We start from the raw sequence: 18,960 nt of genomic DNA, 5'->3' as shown, positions 1-18,960 counted from the left end.
TGATCTCTAATGTGTCACCTGACTGCCACAGCAGAGCAGCACAGGATGTTAACAATATGTCTGCTCCCATGAAAGCAGGATGTAGGCACACTGCAGATGTATTGCAGGATTTGTATCAGCTGAGAATTATGAAATGCTTTTCTTTAAAAAGATTATTATGCTGTATCTGTAGCAGAGAGGAAGTTCCGAGTGCCATTCATGGTGCTGGACAGGACCCGGGATGTTCTGGGATTTGTGCGTTTTGGACTTTGGCTGACTGACTTTGGCCATTTCTAGAACTGGCCGGCCAATGTCAGAAATTCCCAGCATTTTGGACTTTGGCCGACGTCAAATCGGCCAGTTCTAGAAACGGCCGGCCAATTCTAGAATTGGCCAATTTCTGGTTTTGGCCATAACATATATGAGATTCCTGTGTACACATCATATATACAGTCACAATCAGATATGTATATCTGACCTTAAAAATACGGGGACTGCTTTATTGAAGCAGCACAAGTAACTAATTTTGATTGGTTTATTTCATTTTTGTGGACTAAGCACAGCTATTACTGTATGTATAACTTATTTATGATGACTGTTATCTGAGAAACGTTTTATCATATTTTCTATTTTAATTACAGTTTAAATTCATTAGGAGTCGGTGCATTTTTTCCCGACTCCAGGCACCCAAAATTGCCCTGACTCCAACTCCAACTCCACAGCCCTGCTGACAACCAGTAACCTATCCTGACATGGTGACAGAAGGGTACTACACATTGGGTACATTAAACTCAAAATATAACTTCAGCAAGTACAGCCTAGAAATAAGTCACTGTCTAGCAAAACAAAATGTAGTACGGTATATAAATTGTTCCATTTTTTTTCTTCTTCTGACCATTCGAAAGCAAGTATGTGATCTTAAAGTACACCTGAAGTGAGAGGCAAGGAAGGTTGCCATGTTTATTTCCTTTTAAACAATACCAGTTGCCTGGCAGTCCTGTTGATCTTCCTGGCTGCAATAGTGTCTCAATCCACTCAGAGAACCTGATCTGCATGATTGTTTAGGGTCTATGGCTGAAAGGATAAGAGGCAGACGGTTGACAGAACAGTCACTTAATGTGCATGCGCAGAATGCACCGACTGATGCGAATGAGCCAATTACCAGGCTTATTGCAGCTGAATGGCAGACTACGGGAGGACGGCGAGGGACTCAGACGTGCTTATGGGGCTGGAGGAAGCCCCGGGTAAGTATCGATTCTTTGTATTATATGGGCTCTGGTTTACTTTAAAGCGGTGCTATCACCATGAAATTCAAATTTCAACAGCAACTGGTCTGAGTGTATTAAGTGATAAAGATGCCAATCCTGCATTCAAAACTTGCAAAACTTTTTCTGCAGTTATGGTTTGGAGTTATCACATACTATACGAGCACTGGCTCTAGTGCCAAACAGTGCCAAAGAGTTGAATGCTGGGAGTTCTTTTTATTTATAATATATTCCTCCTCTTCCATTTACTTCCCTGCCTAGCTACTTATCAGAAACACCCTCTGATCACTTGTGTTTACAAGCAAGGCAGAGGTGACTCTGATTGGAGGATAAGACAGAGCAGTTCCTAGTATACACCTCAGTGGGAGTGTCTGTAGACTCTGGGAGGAGGGCAGCTAATGCATACACAATGAGCAAGAGAAGGGAGGGGGGAAAACGAGAGTCAGGGAGGATGTGATGTCAGCATTAGCTTGGCAAGATGGCCACTGCCTAGAATAGTATTTTCTGCTTTTCCTTTATAAAATTCACAGGAATCATTACGTGGATAGCACAATACATCTGTTATGTAAGTAGAAGTAGTATTTATCTACTTACATATGTGTTTTTTATTTCTAAGTTAGCATGGGTGTCGCCTGTTTAAGGTGTCAATGTTTAGGTTAAAAATCCATCAGAAACCGGTGAAGAGGGCTCCATTTCTATTGCAGGTATTCTCGGGGTGTGATGTCTCCAGAACGCCATGTGCGCACACGCCTCTATTTTACCAGTGAAAGTCACGTCCATTCATTGCTATCCATTCTTCGATTTGGGTCACTCTGTGATGTAAGTTGGATGTTTTTCTATTCATATTGCTAATGTATGTCCACGTGCTGCTTGGGGACCTTCTGCGATATAGACTTTAAAGAGGATCTGTAACGTCAAAACGTCCCCTGGGGGGTACTCACCTCGGGTGGGGGAAGCCTCCGGATCCTAATGAGGCTTCCCACGCCGTCCTCTGTCCCTCAGGGGTCTCGCTGCAGCCCTCCGTGCAAAATGATGTCATTATTTACCTTCCCGGCTCCTGCGCAGGCGCTCTGACGGCTGTCGACTCCGAAGTAGGCGGAAATACGCGATCGCCGTCGGGTTTGCTCTACTGTGTAGGCGCAAGTTTCCGGCGCCTGCGCAGTAGAGCGGACCCGACTGAGATCAGGTATTTCCGTCTACTTCGGAGCCGAGAGCAGCCACAGCGCCCCTGCTGGAGCCAGCAAAGGTAAATATTGAATTTACAGTCGGGTCTGTCGCCGGCTGTTCGGAGGGCTGCAGCGAGACCCCCGTGGGACAGAGGACGGCGTGGGAAGCCTCATTAGAATCCGAAGGCTTCCCCCACCCGAGGTGAGTACCCCCCAGGGGATGTTTCTGATGTTAGAGTCTCTTTAACACGGTCCAAACTTGTCCTCCCTAAAGTCCTTTCCAGTACATCGCTGTTTTAATTAGCCGCTGCTGATGTAAGAGTACTGTTATAACTTTTTGCTGCTTTACTTGTCAATGTGTGTTCTTTTATTTATTTTTTCCTTTTTTGCAATCTACTCTCTGCTAATAGTAACAATGTTTTAAAGTGGAGTTAAACTTACAAAATCAAATCGTTTTTCTGAGTCCTAGGTGCAGCGTGGTTGGGCTTAGATGAGCTTAATAGTGATGGCTGAGGAGTTTTCTCAGAATAAACTTTGCAGCAGTACCACACACTGCTGCTGGTCAGGCTTTGTGTATATTGTGACCAAGTTATAACTATAGAAAGGGGTGAGCAATGGAGGGGTTGTAAAGCATTCTAGACAATTTGATATGGTCTTGCGCTTTGTATGAACACTAAATTTAGGAACTACTGTGTGCAGTTTTATTTATAATATGGTGAAAAGATTTACACTATTGTTGCATGTAGGATAAGCAGACAAGCCTATAGCGTATGGATCTATCACTGTAACGGTTGCCCATACATGGTACAATTTTTTTCTTTTTTTTTTTAATTTTTTTTATTAGATAACTTTGTTAAATTATTATGTTAGATCGAGGAAAAAAAAACACATTTGTTTTTGAGGTGCCATATACAAACGTTCGATTTGTCAGAAAATCCTAAAAAAAAAAAAAAAATACAAAAATATTGAATATAAAGTTTTTTTCCAACATGTCTGATCGGATTTCTATATAAAAAAAAACAAAGAGGTAATCGTTTGTTTTTCTTAATTTAAAAAAAGATTTTCGACTTTCATTCGATCGTTTTGTCGAATAAATGGGAAAAATGGGCACCTTAAGCAAGCCTTTCATATATTTTACCACGGAAAAGGATTGTTGATTGGGACCTTTGGATTTGTTCTAACTGATCATGTGATCTTATTAGTGGTCATCAAACATTGTAGCTAGTATCAGCTGTATGCCTTCTATGTTGTGGTGTCCGTTGCATACTTAAAGAACAAATTTCAAAGAAACCAGTTATTCTGTAAAACTCACATTTCTATAGAAAGCTTAGAGCAGCTTACCCGGCTTAATCTAACGGCATATTGGGGGGGGGGGGGGGCGCTGGGGTGTAGGAGAGGCAGAGCTGTAATATGTAGCTAGGTTTACACTTCTCCCTGGCTGTAAACTGTCTACTTTAGATGGCGTGACAGAGAGAGAGACACACACAGACAGGCACACATACAGAGCTGCAGGTGATGATTATTTACTCACATTTGAAGCTATATTTCTCCTTTCTATCATTCTGAACTCATTTTACTCAGTTTTACTGCTAGTGAGGACTGTATGCTGGATGTCCTGGGCACAGTCCTCCTTAGTAATGCCCACAGTGACTCTTCTCTGTCATTTTTTCTTCACACAAATGAAAATATGGGAAAAAGCCTTTGTATTGCTATTTGCTAGCAATTGCTGGTAATATGTGGCATTTATAATTTTTAGCTAACTTCGATAGTTGTCCTTTGAGTGTAGTTGCAGTCATATATGTGCTACATTTTAGAGTATTTAAAAACGTAATAACCAGGTGAAGATTTTTCAATGTGTCAGAACGAGCATTAGTTCTTAAAGACATTTTCTCTATCTGTATAAATTGCCATTTATTTTTTTTTCTATGATTAAATGACAGTTACCTTGTTTTATTGATGCACACCTTACAAGGCATCTATACAGCAGCTGCAGACCCGACGCGGCCTGCCAGGTGGGACATTTGAGATGGACTGGGTTGCGCTGCAATCTTGGGGGGTCCTGCCTTCCACTGCTTTCTTTCTCACTGTCTACTATCGCTCCTTTTCTTTTTCTTCTCTTTCTCCTTCTCTCTCACACCTGCATTTTCCATGACATGCGGTGGGGTGTCTGTTATGCTGCAGAGCAGTGAGCGCCACACAGAGTGTAGAGGCAGCTCCGCTCGACATAGCATTTAGACGGACCCATCTAGCTTAAGTTGTGTAATGTGCAACGTGTAAATTTTTGTAACATGATGTCTGCTTGTATATCTCCGAAACAACCTTTTGTTTTCTTCTGATTCTGCTGTTACCGTACCATCATCGACCCTGTATGTGCCAAAAATAATTCCGGGTACAACCCCCGTTGTACTTGGCGAAATAAATGATTCTGATTCTGATACTAAATTCTGACCATCTGTCTTGCTCCATAGGAGTCAAAGGATGAGCAGTGGAAGAGGGCGATGGATTACTTGAACTTTGTAAATGAACTGAATTACATGACGCAGATTGTGATTATGCTCTATGAAGACCCGAATAAGGTGACTGATGGATCTAGATGCTGAGCTTGTCAGCTATTGCATGCAGAATAAATTCTGAACTGTTGTTGCCTTTTATGCTTTTTCACAGGACCTGTCATCAGAGGAGCGCTTCCATGTGGAATTACACTTTAGTCCAGGTGCTAAAGGTTGCGAGGAGGACAAGAACTTGCCTTCTGGGTTTGGATACAGACCTGCATCCAGAGAGGTTTGCTTCATTCTCATTAAATGCTTCTGTAAATATACTGCTTTTTACCCTGTACAATGTACACAAAAACTGTTTAGTATGTACAGCCAGTCTCCATCTCCTCCACCACTCCACAGTGGTTGATGTTAACACACTGGTAAGCTTATATAGGCCAGAATAGGCTTCCTACACATATTGGAAACTAAAGGTGGCCATACACAAGAAAACACAAATTAATCCACCCTGTTTGTGTTTAGAGTGAAGAGCCTGTCTAATTCCCCCCTCAGTTGCTAGTAATCACAAGTGTAATTTGATCTCTCAGCTGGAATCTCGGCAACCTTAGCTAATTTGGGATGTTAACCCTTAGTTGGCTTCTATGAAAGCAGGAAGTAGATACACTGCAGATTTGTTTCTGGAGTTCTGTGTGTTGCAACAAATGTTTATCTGTAAAGGCTATTATGCTGTTTCTTATATTTTAGAGCAGAGAGGAAGTTCAGAGTTCAGGGCCACTTTACGTTTTATATATACACAATTAATGAAATAAAACTAGTGATGGTGTCTGTATCAGAATGTTGAAGCTGCAATCCAGAAAATGATACTGCCCACCAGTAATTGTCATTTGACTTTTTAGTTTGTGGGATCTTTTTTGTTTTATCCAGTTGATAACCAGTACAGATAAGGTTAACATTACCTTATATGGCGAATAAGGTTTCTCTTTTTTTTTTTAATTATTTAGGAAGAAAACATGTTGGGCGTTTGTATATTCAAAATGTAGACATTTTGACTATTGTAACTGAAATATATTGTATGAAATATATATTTTAAAGGGACTCCGAGCAGTGCAAAAACTATGGGAAGATACACATCATTTTAAAGCTCTCTTTCTCCTTTTTCTCAGTCAGCAGCTCCATTCAGCAGAATGGAGCTGCTGACTTTAGGAAAAAGTCGCCCTGTGTAATACAATGTAACTATGGAAAGATGGATATCATTTTAACCATTTACTGACATTCTAACGTATTAAAACGTCATGCTTACCGCTATTAACAGCAACATGACGTTTTAATACGTCCCGCGTTCCCGCCGCTGCTACCGCCGTGTGTGCGCCGCTACCGCCGCCATTACCGTCGGGCTTCCGTGCTGGGTGATTGGGGAAGAGGACCGAACGGTCCTCTACCCAATCGCAGTGCCTGGAGTGAATGGACGTGACCGCGAACAGCGGCTACGTCCATTCACAATAACAGGAAATGTAACAATTAAATAAAGTGAAGAAAAAAAAAAAAAGTGAACATTTCCTATGTGTTCACTAGCGCCATCTTGTGGCCAAAAAGTATATTACACCTACAAAATACATTCATTTTCAAGTACATACAGATCTTAATAAAATTACACTTCCAACCCTCCCCCCCCCCCCCCCCCCCCCCCCCCAAAAAAAAAAAACACTTGTAAAAAAAAAAAATCAGCTAAAAAAAAATAAGTAAATAGTTGCCTTAGGGACTCAGCTTTGTTAATTTATATTTTATGGGGGGAAATTAATTTTAATTTATTACATAGGGGCTTGTAATTATGGCCAGAATAAAAAAAAAAACAGAACAGAAAAATAACACTTATATTTCAAAATAATATACTGTCGCCATACATTGTGATAGGGACATAATTTAAACTGTTTAATAATCGGGACGACTGGGCAAATAAAACGTGTTTGTTTTATCCACAGGAGAATGTTTAATTTTAAAACTATAATGGTTGAAAACTGAGAAATAATGATTTTTCTTTTTTTTCTGTTTTTCTCATTAAAACGCATTTAGAATAAAAAAAATTCTTAGCAAAATGTACTATCCACAGAAAGCCTAATTGGTGGCGAAAAAAACGAGGTATAGATCATTTTCTTGTTATAAGTAGTAATAAAGTTATTAGGGAATAAAAGGGAGGAGCACTGACAACTGAAAATTGCTCTGGTCCGTTAGGATAAAAACCCTTGGGGTGAACTGGTTAAAACTCTCTTTCTGACAACACCTAATTCGTCGCCCTACACCTTTTAGTTTTCTCTATTTTCGCGATCGAAATCGTGGGCGCTGCAATTTCAATCGCGAAAATAGCGAAAACTAAAAGGCGTAGGGCGGCGGTTTATATATCATTGGAAAGAGGCGAAAGAGAGCATCTTTCCATAGTTTCTGCACTGCTCGGAGTCACTTTAAGAAACGGTCTAAATTATTTCTTATAAATGATCTTGAGCGGTCACCTGCTTTAGGCTACTTTCCCACCAAGACGTTGCGTTTTAGGGGGCGTTATGGTCGCATAACGTGCCCCTAACGCAACGCATGGTGGTGTTGAAGTTGGACGTCAGATTGAGCCGCGTTATGCAGCTCTCAAAGCAGCCGCTCCTGGTTAGTGATAGGAAGTCCGGATCTTTTTAAGGATTTGGATCATTTGAATCGGATCATTAAAAAGATCCGGATCTTTGAACCGAATCATTTGAATCATTTTACTAGGGAAGCAGACTGGGTGAAATGACTAGCAGGACAGGACTTTCCTTGCACTGTACATTCTGTATGTTCCTGTTTCTTCCGGACAGACATCCACTGTGAACCGAATTGTTCATTGTGGTGATCCGGATGATTCGACTCACAAAAAAGATCCGGATCAAATGAACGATTCGTTCATGATCCGGACAACACTACAGTCCCACAGAGTCACCACAGTGCAGTGAATATTAATTAGCCATGTGGCTGGCCACAGAGGAGGGGAGACCTCCTCCTCCAACATTACTGAGCATGTGCAAACAGTCTAACGTGGCTTAGCCCAGTATAGCGTACAGCATGCAGCACTTTGTTTAAACGTGCTGCGTTACTATGTAACGCAACGTGTGCACTGTGAATAGCACATTGATTTTACAGTGCTGTGAGTTAGGCTGCGTTACTGGCTGCTGTAACGTGGGACTTTAACGTCCCACTGTGAAACCAGCCTTATACCACAGCTTCAAAGGACAAAAGGACAACTGTATGAGAGAGATATGGATGGTGCCATATTTATTTCCTTTTAAACCCAGTTGCCTGGCTATCCTGCTGATCCTCTGCCTCCTAAAGGTGCGTACACACGTCGGACTGACACAAGCTACCTGTCGTTAGACCCGCCCGTGAGGTGGATGTTCTGACGACAGCTTCCGCATGTGTACAGTCTGTTGGCTAGCTGATAAGGCTGGTTTTGACTGATCTGCTCATCGGATCGGTCAAAAACAGGCTCATCAGCCGGCCGACAGACTGTACACATGCGGAAACTGTCGTCAGAACGTCCTCCTTGCGGGCGAGTCCGACGTGTGTACGCACCTTAACACTTTAAGCCATAGCCCCTGAACAAACATATGAAGGTGTTTCTGACATTTATTGTAAGATCTGACAAGAGAAGCTGCATGATTGTTCCTGATGTAATTCAGACACTACTGCAGCCAAATAGACCAGCAGGGCTGCCAGGCAACTGATATTGATTAACAGGAAATAATTATGGCAGCCTCCTTATCGCTTTCGCTTCTGTTGTCCTTTAATGAAATGGACAAAATACTTCACTCTCAATTCTCAGATTTGAGAGTGAAGAGGCGGCGCAGTACATGTGAATTGAATCACTCCACAGTTCTGTGAAGTAATTAAATGATTTTATGTATCACATTTTTGAAAGCAGCTGCCAGTGAGAACAATAGCATGGTGTTAATAACTATAATTTCCAGTAACTGGATATTCCATGACCCTTGTATATGCACTCTGTTTGTCCTCTGAGCCAAATTTGGGTGGGAGACACCTGTACAAAATGTCACCTTAAACATTTGCGAATGATGAAATAGACTCTGGCAAGTGTATACTATTTTTATTTATTCAAGCATATTACATTTACTTAACATAGAGTGAAAGCTCAAAGAAGCATGTCCTGGGCAACGACAGCGATGAAGAGGCTGGCTTGTTCAGAAGAGATGAGCCTGATAGGTCCATGGTGATGTTTAAACCTTTGGTGTCTGATCCTATTTACATACACAGGAGGTCTCCTTTACCACGTTCCAAAAAGATAGGCTCGGTAGAGGTAAGTGCCTTAGTCTAGCAGGCGGTTTGACCAACACCTTGCAATGGTAAACTTTCTCCGTCCCTTTACGCATCAATGTAGTTACTCCTCCCTTTAATGTGGCTTGTTTATAGTGTTCTTATGTTCTATGTATTAGGAAAATGGTTGTAGATATAGAAGGCTAATTGCCACTTACTATACCAAGTAGATAAGTTTCCCCTTCATAAGCCCCATCTACACAATACAATTCTTTGTGCGATTCGGCTACGATTCTATTTACGATCCGATTAAATCTGACATGTCCGATCGGGCATGTCAGATTTAATCGGATCGTAAATAGAATCATAATGGAATCACACAAAGTATCGTATTGTGTAGATTGGGCTTTAGTTCTGCAGAAGGCCATTTTCTGCTTAGATGTCCGCGCTTAGGTCAGTAATCCTTCCGACAAATTTCCGTACATATGTATACAGCATTTCAAGAGAGCCTTAAGGAAAAAAAATAAGATTCCCAAGGAGAGGGAAGGCTCTGGGTCCTATAGAGCCTTCCTGTTCCTCTCCTGGTCCCCGCATTCCACTGCTGGCTCCCCCGTTGGATGGATCGGAGACTGCCCTCTTCTGCTGCAGGAGGCTTTGGTAGTCTTTGGGAGCCTGAGTGCTCCAAAAAACGGGACGCTCCATACTGCGCATGTGTGAGCACGCACTCCTGCACATGCGCAGTACGGAGCTGCCAGTCTTCGGGAGACACCCACAGCGCTAGATTTGAGCAGAAGAGCCTGCGGTTCAAATCTCCAGGAGCAGGACGGGAAGGCTCTATTATTTTTTATTTTTTTTTTATTTTTTTTAGGTTCGCTTCAGACTTGCTTTAAATGTTTTCTTATACATCAAATGCAGCACTGTAAAAACAACTTGAAGACAAAATGGGGCAGTTTCTGTTTCTTGAACTGTAACTGAAAGAGGAGTAAAACAGCAGGGTTACTTTTATGATGTTACTACTTTTTATTATCCGCTCCCTAGTCTTCCCCTGTCATGTCTTTGTTCAGGTATTGCCTATAATCATTCTAATCAGTGCTTCTAATATAGTCAGCAGTTTAGCCTGTAGAGGATTAGCTGTTTGCTGCTTACCATACCACAGATTAAAAGGTTGTTTTGTTTTGTTATCCTTTTCTGGACTACAAACAAACATTTTTCTTTTGTTTTTATTTTCCTGATCATTTGGCTTTGTTTCTAACTTTGCATGCTTTGCTGTTTTTGCCCCCTTTCTCACTTCTAGGAAGAGAGCCCCCTGAGTGTGTCTAGCCCAGAGTGTATCGGTACCTGGATGCATTACACCGGTGCTGTGGGTTCTGGGCGTCGAAGACGCAGATCAGGGGATCAAATCACTTCTTCCCCTGTGTCCCCTAAATCATTGGCTTTCACATCCAGTATTTTTGGCTCATGGCAACAGGTTTTTAAACTTTACTTCACTAAACTATTATTTTTCTATTAAGCACAAAAAGCAAAGCAGAAATGGTGTTGAAGGACATCTAATCTATTACAAATTTATGTGTGAGCCCAATGCCAGCTCTACACAACACAATTTGTTATACTGCGTTTATATATAGTTTTATTACTTGTAAAGCTATATGGGATTCATGCAATTGGCCACCATTTCCCTTTATAGTTGTGTCACCTTCAGCATCCCATTCTTCTGGTTATGCTGTTTAATTGACATTACAAAGTTTAAATACAAATTTAATTGAAACCATCATTGGCTTAGCTGTCCTTTAAGACTCTGGCATTGAATAATCTGGCAATCTTTCAGTACAATATAAATTAATTAATAATGATGCTATGGGGGTCCAGATATCTTAATTCTTTTATTTATTTTCTTTTTAATCAAACGTGAACATGTCTTTAATGGCTTAAAATTAACTGTGCAGTGTGTACAAATCAGTACTAATCATGTCTTCCTATTAACAAGTACCTAATGTATTGACAAAATAACAGCACTTCTTCCATAAATCTGCAGTAGCTGCTAATAACACTGAACTTGCTTGGTGGCAGCAGCAGGGTGATTGATCATAGTGATTTACAACTCCAATTATTCTAAGAATCTCTCCTGGATATAACCAGTGCATGTATCCAGGTTTGTGATGATTAAAACTGAAATTAACTTGCTTTACAGACTGTTGTCAACATGAGTATAGCTCTGAACCTGATGGTATGAGCTGCCAACCCCTCTCCGGATACTTTCAGTGTAACTGTAAATATGTGCAGTGAACAATAACTATGCTGTCTCATTCTATTCATATTCAGTCATGTTCTGTCAGATAGGGAGAGCGTTTTTGTGGTGTTTTACAGAGTGCAGAGCAAGTCCAGTAACCAACTAGTAACACTGAGATGAACACACCTACCTGACAAAAGGCAGTTAAATCTATCAACTCACCATGCCTCTTTTAATAGGTAAAAACAAGCACTGTTCTCTCGTCTGACTGTAGCAGCTAATAGTTTCAGGATTATCCTAGGGTTGTGTGTGGAGGCAACTTCTTTTGATGGTCCTAAGTGTGTGGCCTGGAGCATCTAGCAGGTGGAGTTTGAGGGACTGGAATGCTATTTGTTTGGCAAGTCCATGAATTACTAGATTCAGGCTTCCGAAGTGGTTAGGGCCCAGGGCTTCAAAGTAGGAACCTGGTAGGACCTGATGTAAAAGAGCTTTAAGTATTGCAAAGGGGGAAAAGGGGGCATGTTGGACACGTATGGAACCATCTGAGAGATAGATAGATAGATAGATAGATAGATAGATAGATAGATAGATAGATAGATAGATAGATAGATCTGTTGCAGCGTTTGGGTGTTTATTGAATTCAATGGGGTGAGCTGTGACTAGGGATTGAGAGAGATAGAGTTGGACTAATTCTTGAGATCTCTGGTCTACTTTTGGATCCCCAGTCTAGGACAATGGCTTAATGCCCAGTGACTCTGGTTACTTTCCAGCACAGGGGCTTAAACGCTTGTAAAGGAACACAGATGCAACACTTCCAAATCACATGTTGGCACATCATGCTAATTATATAATTAATACAAGTATTGTGTATTCCAGTGTGTTCCAGTGTGTATTGTATCCATTAGTGCCATGTAATTCTGAGGACCTTAACACAACCTTTCTTGGTAGCTGTTAAATCTTTTATGTTAATGAACATTGATCGAGGCAAACTAGCAATTAATCAGTGGGAGAAGTAGAGCACCTCCGAAGAACAGAGATATGTGGTCTAGCAGCATTAATAAAATGTATAACTAGGAATTTCTTCGAGATTTTCATTATGTGCGTATGAAAGGAACTGGGTCATTACAGAGGAAACTTTAGTTAAATTCTGCAGTCGAGCAAAGGCCTAAAATAGGTTAATGAAATACAGAACCAGGAGCATAAAGAAGCTATCCAGTTTTGATTAATCAAATAATGGCATTGAGAAGTAACAGCAGTAGCTATGTACTTTGTGACATGCATTACCACTTACCATAATTGCATATGTTGGGGGAAAGTTTCTTGTTTGGCCAGCTGTTAAGGTAATGTTGAGATTTCTTCACTTTTGTATAGGAGTACATTTCTAGGCTTAATCCATAAGTACTTTTTTAGATATAGTGTGTAAGATTGTTTTGTGTTATATTTCCAAGATTGAAGTCGAGTGTCTCTGCACAGAGTGTTGGTAGAGTAAGTAAAAGAAGCACATGAATAAAGGAGCAGATGATATGGAGAGCCCTTCAAACTTGAGTTCAGGGATGGTTGGGAATATATAGATGAGAAAAGGATTCTACTTTTGTTGTATTTGTGGTGGTTCTATCATAGTGCAGGATTAGGACATATATCTTTGGGTTGATTCACAAAACGTATGTATTTTTGAAGTATTTCCAGGATTTTTAGGTCCTTTTCCCTTTAAAAATAAGGCCTAGGACATTTAGAAATCGCAAAACGCCCAAAAAAGTGCTTGCAAAAACGCTTACCAAAAACTCCCAACACAGAAATTGCCAGGAATCGCAAAAAAAGCGTCAAATGCCCAACGCTAATGCGATCAGAACTCAATGTGAACAAGGTCGTAGACATTTGACCGTACAGCCGACAATCTTTTCGTTGCCAATCAAGGTATAGGGAAGATAAACGTATACAACGTGTAAAACCTTAAAAAAAAAAAAAACTTCATAGAACAGCCAAACCTAAATTTGCAGTAGGTTTCATCCAAACTAGCTGGGAGTAACGTCAACAATCACAAAAGCATTAGCAATGGCATACAAATTAAATATGTTCTGAGACCCATCATTTAATGTAATATACCTTTCATGAGACCATCCATGCCACCCAATGTGCAATGGGGGGGCCAGTTGCCGTCTGCAAAAACGGAACGGTAGGGGGCATGGCCAAAGCTCCATGCCTCCAGCGGAAGGGAGGACTAGTAAGGTCCCTCCCACCCACATCATACTGGTGCAATGTGTGCTCGGAACTGCACTAAAGGGGTGGGAGTGAGCATGCAAACAAACTCTGTGGGTAAAGTGGTATGGTGCATTATGCGTTACTGCCCATGTGAGCTGTTGCCACTGCAATGTAGTCAACACGAGGTGGCTCCAGCGGGTGTCGAGGGGTAAGCCAAACCACACATCAGGGGGATGATGTTGCGTGTCCTATGCTGGTTGTCAGGGCAACGAGCTGCACACAACTTCCCCATGCAGATCAATTGGATCTGTCATTGGGGCACGCTGAGGGACATGCGCCACATTCGCGATCATGGTCATCATGGAATCCAGTTGCAACTGTGCACCATAAACGTAACAGCATGCATACACACAAGCACACACACACTACAGCTTGCAAAACAAAACTAATACATACTACAGAGCTACATGTTGGCATTCTTTAAGCAGACTTGCACATACTTTGTTTTAACTTCCACTTAGATATGGTAGATGGGAGCATCTCTCAGGTGTATGGTAATCCTATTCATTGGTAATCCTATTCATTGGTAATTAAAATCTGGACTTGATTGTTTCTAGATGACCTTGCCTGACTAGACTTTACTGCACACCATTGCACTCTGCATTGTGTTATTACTGAGACTCTTTGTGTGTTTGTGACCTACTAATGTAGTACAAATGAATTATAAGTGCAGTGATGGACCACTGCATGTTCTGGTGTGATGTCATTGTTCATAGAATGGTCAAATTTATCTTTCGCTATAACTTAAAAAACATTATTCCTAATGTGCCAAAACATTATGGTAATGACCAAGCCAGCATTGTAATAGTATATGTATAGTATATCCATAGTGTTATTTATATAGTGCCAGCATATCTGTAGTGCTGTACAGTTCATCAATGAGAAAATGGTGGGATGCATAGATAAGTAAGTAGCTCAATGGTTAGTACAATCATAACATCCAGCAACACAAGTACAAAACACGTACATAGTTAAAGCTGATCCGAGATGAAAAACTAACTATAACAAGTAACTTGTCTATATATCTTATCTAACGTTTAGATAGTTTACACAGCAAATCTAGCTGCAAACAGCTTTAATAGAATGATTTTCTTCCTGTGATACAATGACAGCAGCCATGTTATTTGTAAACATTACACAGAGGCAGGCTTATCTGCATTTTGAGCAAAAAAACCTAATCCCTCCTCCCCTCTGCCTCTGAAATCTCTGGCTAGTAATACCTCCCCCTCCTCCTGCCCAGACTGAGCTCCCATGAGCCCTTGCTACTGTCTGAAAGTGCCTTGGCTCTCTGAAAACCTGTGGGCGTGGCTTGTTTTGTTTATAGGGAATTAGAGTGTATATATATATATATATATATATATATATATATATATATATATATATATATATATATATATATATATATATATATATATATATATTTGGCTTGAGGAATGCCCTATAAACAATAGGAAAGGAACACAATTATACAATGAGTAAAAGTTCACCTCGGATCCACTTTAATGTGTGGCTCAAAACATCAGCATTACTGATACTTGTTCATTTCAAGTACAGCAGAAGCAGGAAGCACTAGAGGAAAGACCCTGCCCTTGTAAACCTACAATCTACCCATTGTCCATACACATGAAAGGTAACTTTGGTAAATAGAAAATGTACAGCATGAACATTATGGCTGATGGTTTAGCATTTGAACATGAATTTTCTGTACTGCTGAATTCCACCTTCAGGATTTTGGGTTTGTGTATTTTGTAGCTTGTTTAACGTGGCCCTTTAACTTTATCCTTAAAGGGAAGGTCCAAGCTTGCAAAAACAAAATCCACTTGCCCGGGGCTTCCTCAAGCCCCTGGCAGCCGTCCTGTGCTCTCACCGCAGCTCCGGTGCCTCCCGTTGTCCCGCACTGCAGAAGCCGACCTGGCGAGGTCGGCTTCTTTTGCACTCCACGGCGCGGGTCACGTGATCCGGCCAACGTCATCAGCGTACTGCGCAGGCACAGAACAATGCTGAAGACGTCGGCCGGACCACGTGACAGCGCCGTGGAGTGCAAAAGAAGCTGACCTTGTTTACCTTTGTTACACCACACTGTCTTTTGGTACATACAGGGATTGAGGTGGTGTTCCCATTTGTGGCTGATCACATGCAGCCAGCGAGAGCAGACAGTGCAGTGTCCTCTGATGGACCGCTGTAGCCCGGGGAAGACATGCTACCCCCATAGGCTATATCAGGGAACCCATCCTCCATCCCAGTATTATCGACGACTGTGCAGAAGTGTGGTCTGCTTACTAAAACTGATCCAACTGATCTGTTGCAACGTGACAAGTTTGAACGACCCTCTCTCAGCAGCTCAGCCAGTAATCAGCCCGGCGGATTGATTCGGCCAAGTGCTCCACGAGAGTGTTGTCCTCCCAACTTGCCCCTCCCGTTGCATGACACTACTTGAGCACTGCTTCATCAGACTAACACCCCTGCCCCCCTCCTCACCAATAGCAACAGAACCAGGCTAGTAACATGTCTGTACAGGCTCAGCCCGGCAATGTCACTGAATAGGTCAAGTACCAATACCTGCTAGGCAACATGCCTTGTAGACATATATGAAGCTTTGGGATGAAATGTCTAGATTCAGAAAACTTTTCTTCATTTTGTGTGAAAAAGTTAAAGGATCGCGTTCAAGAAAAAATATTACATTAGATTGTATTTCATGAGAAGCGCAGAGCGAGCTTAAACTTCAGTCAGTCTGAAAACTGGAACTCATTGTATTTCCTTTACTCTAGATGTCATACTGCCTACATTCTAAGGTTTGTAGAAGCAGCCCACCCCCTGCCTCTGAGTTCTTTATTCTGCACACTTACCGACAGTGCTAGATTCTGTGCTGCCTCAGGTTTCACAATGTCACAGAAGTTCTGAGCACTGACATAAAAAATCGAATGCATTGTCTTACACCAACTACACAGACCATTAATTGTCAGTGCCGGGCCAAAGGTTGACCACCTGGCCGTATCAAAAGTTTCCACAGATAATGGAAGAGGTTCTGCTCCACATTCCCTTTTCTTCTGAGAGTTTCTCTGTTGTCTGTTAATGCAGCTGAAGCTGATTCAGGAAAAGGTTATGACTTTTACATTGGGTACATGCTTCAAGCTGTCCTCCAGTTCTTTATAGGGCTCATGCATGAACTATAGTGACTTGTGTTTTGACATTCCTCAGCTGTGCCTGTTCCCAGCTTTTTCTTTCTCATTTCCTTCCACACAGGATGTGCTGTTGTACAAATGTGGTTTGTAAAAATGGACACCACTCCTTGGTCACTGGCTTTCTGTCCTCATCCTTATGCAACAGATGTGCCATTCTTGATTGCTTGCTTTGCACTGCCCATAGCCACAGGTCTCATCTGTGAAGTGGATTCTTTTCAGAGCGGGTCTTGCATGACTGTGTGTTCTGTTTGCCCCCACTAACTTGTGATATGCATCAGTATTAACTTTGCCTGTCTATAGACAGGGTTGCCTGTATGAAAAGTCTAACCTGTATATCTCACAGAACATTCTTTCCTTCCAGGTCCTATCAGACAACAATAGCCATCTAAGAGCAGCCAGAATCTTGGAACAGAAGCAAAGTGCGTTAGGTAAGTATATTTGTATGATGCTTCTAAATAAAGCTCAATAAATTTACATAGATACAGCTCAGGCAATGCTAACAGGCTTATGATATAATGGCAGCTTTTTTTAACCTATAACTTGCACTTAAAGTGCAATAAAGCATGGCAGCAGTGGGCATAACTTAATACTTGCTGTTGTCTGCAGTGCTTTGGATAAACACAGACCTGTGATGTCACTATGTTCTAAACAGTGGTCCCAGCATTAGTGAAATGCTACCCCATATTACTCATATATGTAGTAAACTAAGCTATCCTGGTTTACCTGAACGATATTTATTGTATTGCATATTATATAATGCAAGACAGTCTGACCTGTCATTTCTGCACAGTTGTCATGGAAGTAATTAGGAACATGTCTAAGCACTTACAGAAGCCCCATTCAGTTGTATCATACAGCATAAGAATGGGGGGTGATCCATCCATAGGATCTAGGCTTTAGGCTCTCTAGTGCCCAGTATCTTCCAGCTTTAGTAAATAAACGCTATGGTGTCCATACAACAGTATGTAAAAAAGCAAACTCTACCTGATCAGTAAAGTAGAAGCAGTATTGGGAGTGGGAATCTGTATCGGCGTGTTGCTTAGATGTAATCTCGGTCATAAAGTTCTGTACTGAATCTGATACTACAACAATGATCGTTTTTCTTTGCTGTGTTGTGAAATTGGCTTTCACTGGTAATTCCAACAGTGCATGTTTATTTTCATAGATATGCAACATGCATTTTGAATATCTGTTTTTGTCTTTTATATATTATATAGTCATTTGATTTAAACTGTGTAGTCATACAGGACTTTTGACTTCTTGAAGATTAAGGAGATTTATCATGTACTTACCGAAAACGTCACTCCGTTCACTTAGATTTCAGAATAAAGCATGGTGTCTGTGACCAAAATATACCACATCTATTACAATACCCTCCCTTTGGCCTGTAAAACCTCACTGTTTGAAATACTGTATGTTTGTCAGTGTCACATGGTTCATAAAGTAAAACATTCAAATTCATACCTTAAGTGAGTATATAGTGCTTTTAAACATGTGTTTTTATATCTTAAAAACTAAAAAAACTTTAGTACTTTTTTTCTCTCCAAATAACGATTATTTTGTTTAGGGCTCCACCTGCTGCTATGACTGGTAGGGTGTTTTATAAGACATTCTATTTTACTGCCAAGTAAATGGGCCACTAAAATTACAGATGCTAAGCCTTGATTGACTATGAAGTTAGTTTGTCCACTATGGACCTTTCTTTAAAGGGAACTTCAAGATAGTTTAAATAAGTTTCACTTACCTGGGGCTTCTGTCAGCCCCCTGCAGCCACCCTGTGCCTGCGCTTTCTTCATCGGTTCCCCACCGTGGCGTCTTTTCAGTATCTCCAACTTACAAGTCGACAGACACTGCGCCCTGGTCACGCGCGTCCTCATTTGCGTAAACGAGGGCGCAGTGGCAGTTGACTTGCAAGTCGGCCATACCGAAACTACTCCGTGGTGGAGGACCAGGACAGATGCAGGGTGGCTGCAGGGGCTGGCTGAAGCCACAGGTAAGTGAATTTTTTTTTCTATCTTCAGGTTCCTTTTATTACACAGCCATAAAACTAAGAGTTTTTGTACTTACAAGATTAAAATTCAAACCAGCAGTTGGTGCTCG

General features: G+C 41.2%; 1 protein-coding gene across 9 annotated transcripts in view; it reads left to right on the top strand.

Moving 5' to 3' along the window:
• The window catches only part of PPIP5K2 (diphosphoinositol pentakisphosphate kinase 2), a 150,739-nt gene that overhangs the window by 113,278 nt on the left and 18,501 nt on the right, over nt 1-18,960 (top strand). For 6 of the 9 annotated variants that reach the window (XM_068247465.1, XM_068247461.1, XM_068247460.1 and 3 more), the window contains exons 21-26: nt 1,949-2,063; nt 4,879-4,986; nt 5,075-5,191; nt 9,062-9,235; nt 10,487-10,660; nt 17,222-17,288. In XM_068247465.1, the coding sequence (XP_068103566.1) occupies nt 1,949-2,063; nt 4,879-4,986; nt 5,075-5,191; nt 9,062-9,235; nt 10,487-10,660; nt 17,222-17,288 (755 nt within the window). The remainder of the gene's footprint in view (nt 1-1,948; nt 2,064-4,878; nt 4,987-5,074; nt 5,192-9,061; nt 9,236-10,486; nt 10,661-17,221; nt 17,289-18,960) is intronic. The other 3 variants (XM_068247464.1, XM_068247462.1, XM_068247463.1) reach the window with 1 other exon arrangement.

This window comes from Hyperolius riggenbachi, chromosome 1 (genome assembly GCF_040937935.1).
Source record: "Hyperolius riggenbachi isolate aHypRig1 chromosome 1, aHypRig1.pri, whole genome shotgun sequence".
NCBI classification, from domain to species: domain Eukaryota; kingdom Metazoa; phylum Chordata; class Amphibia; order Anura; family Hyperoliidae; genus Hyperolius; species Hyperolius riggenbachi.
Note: the sequence above shows the minus strand (reverse complement) of the source record. Positions and strands in the feature narration are given on the sequence as shown.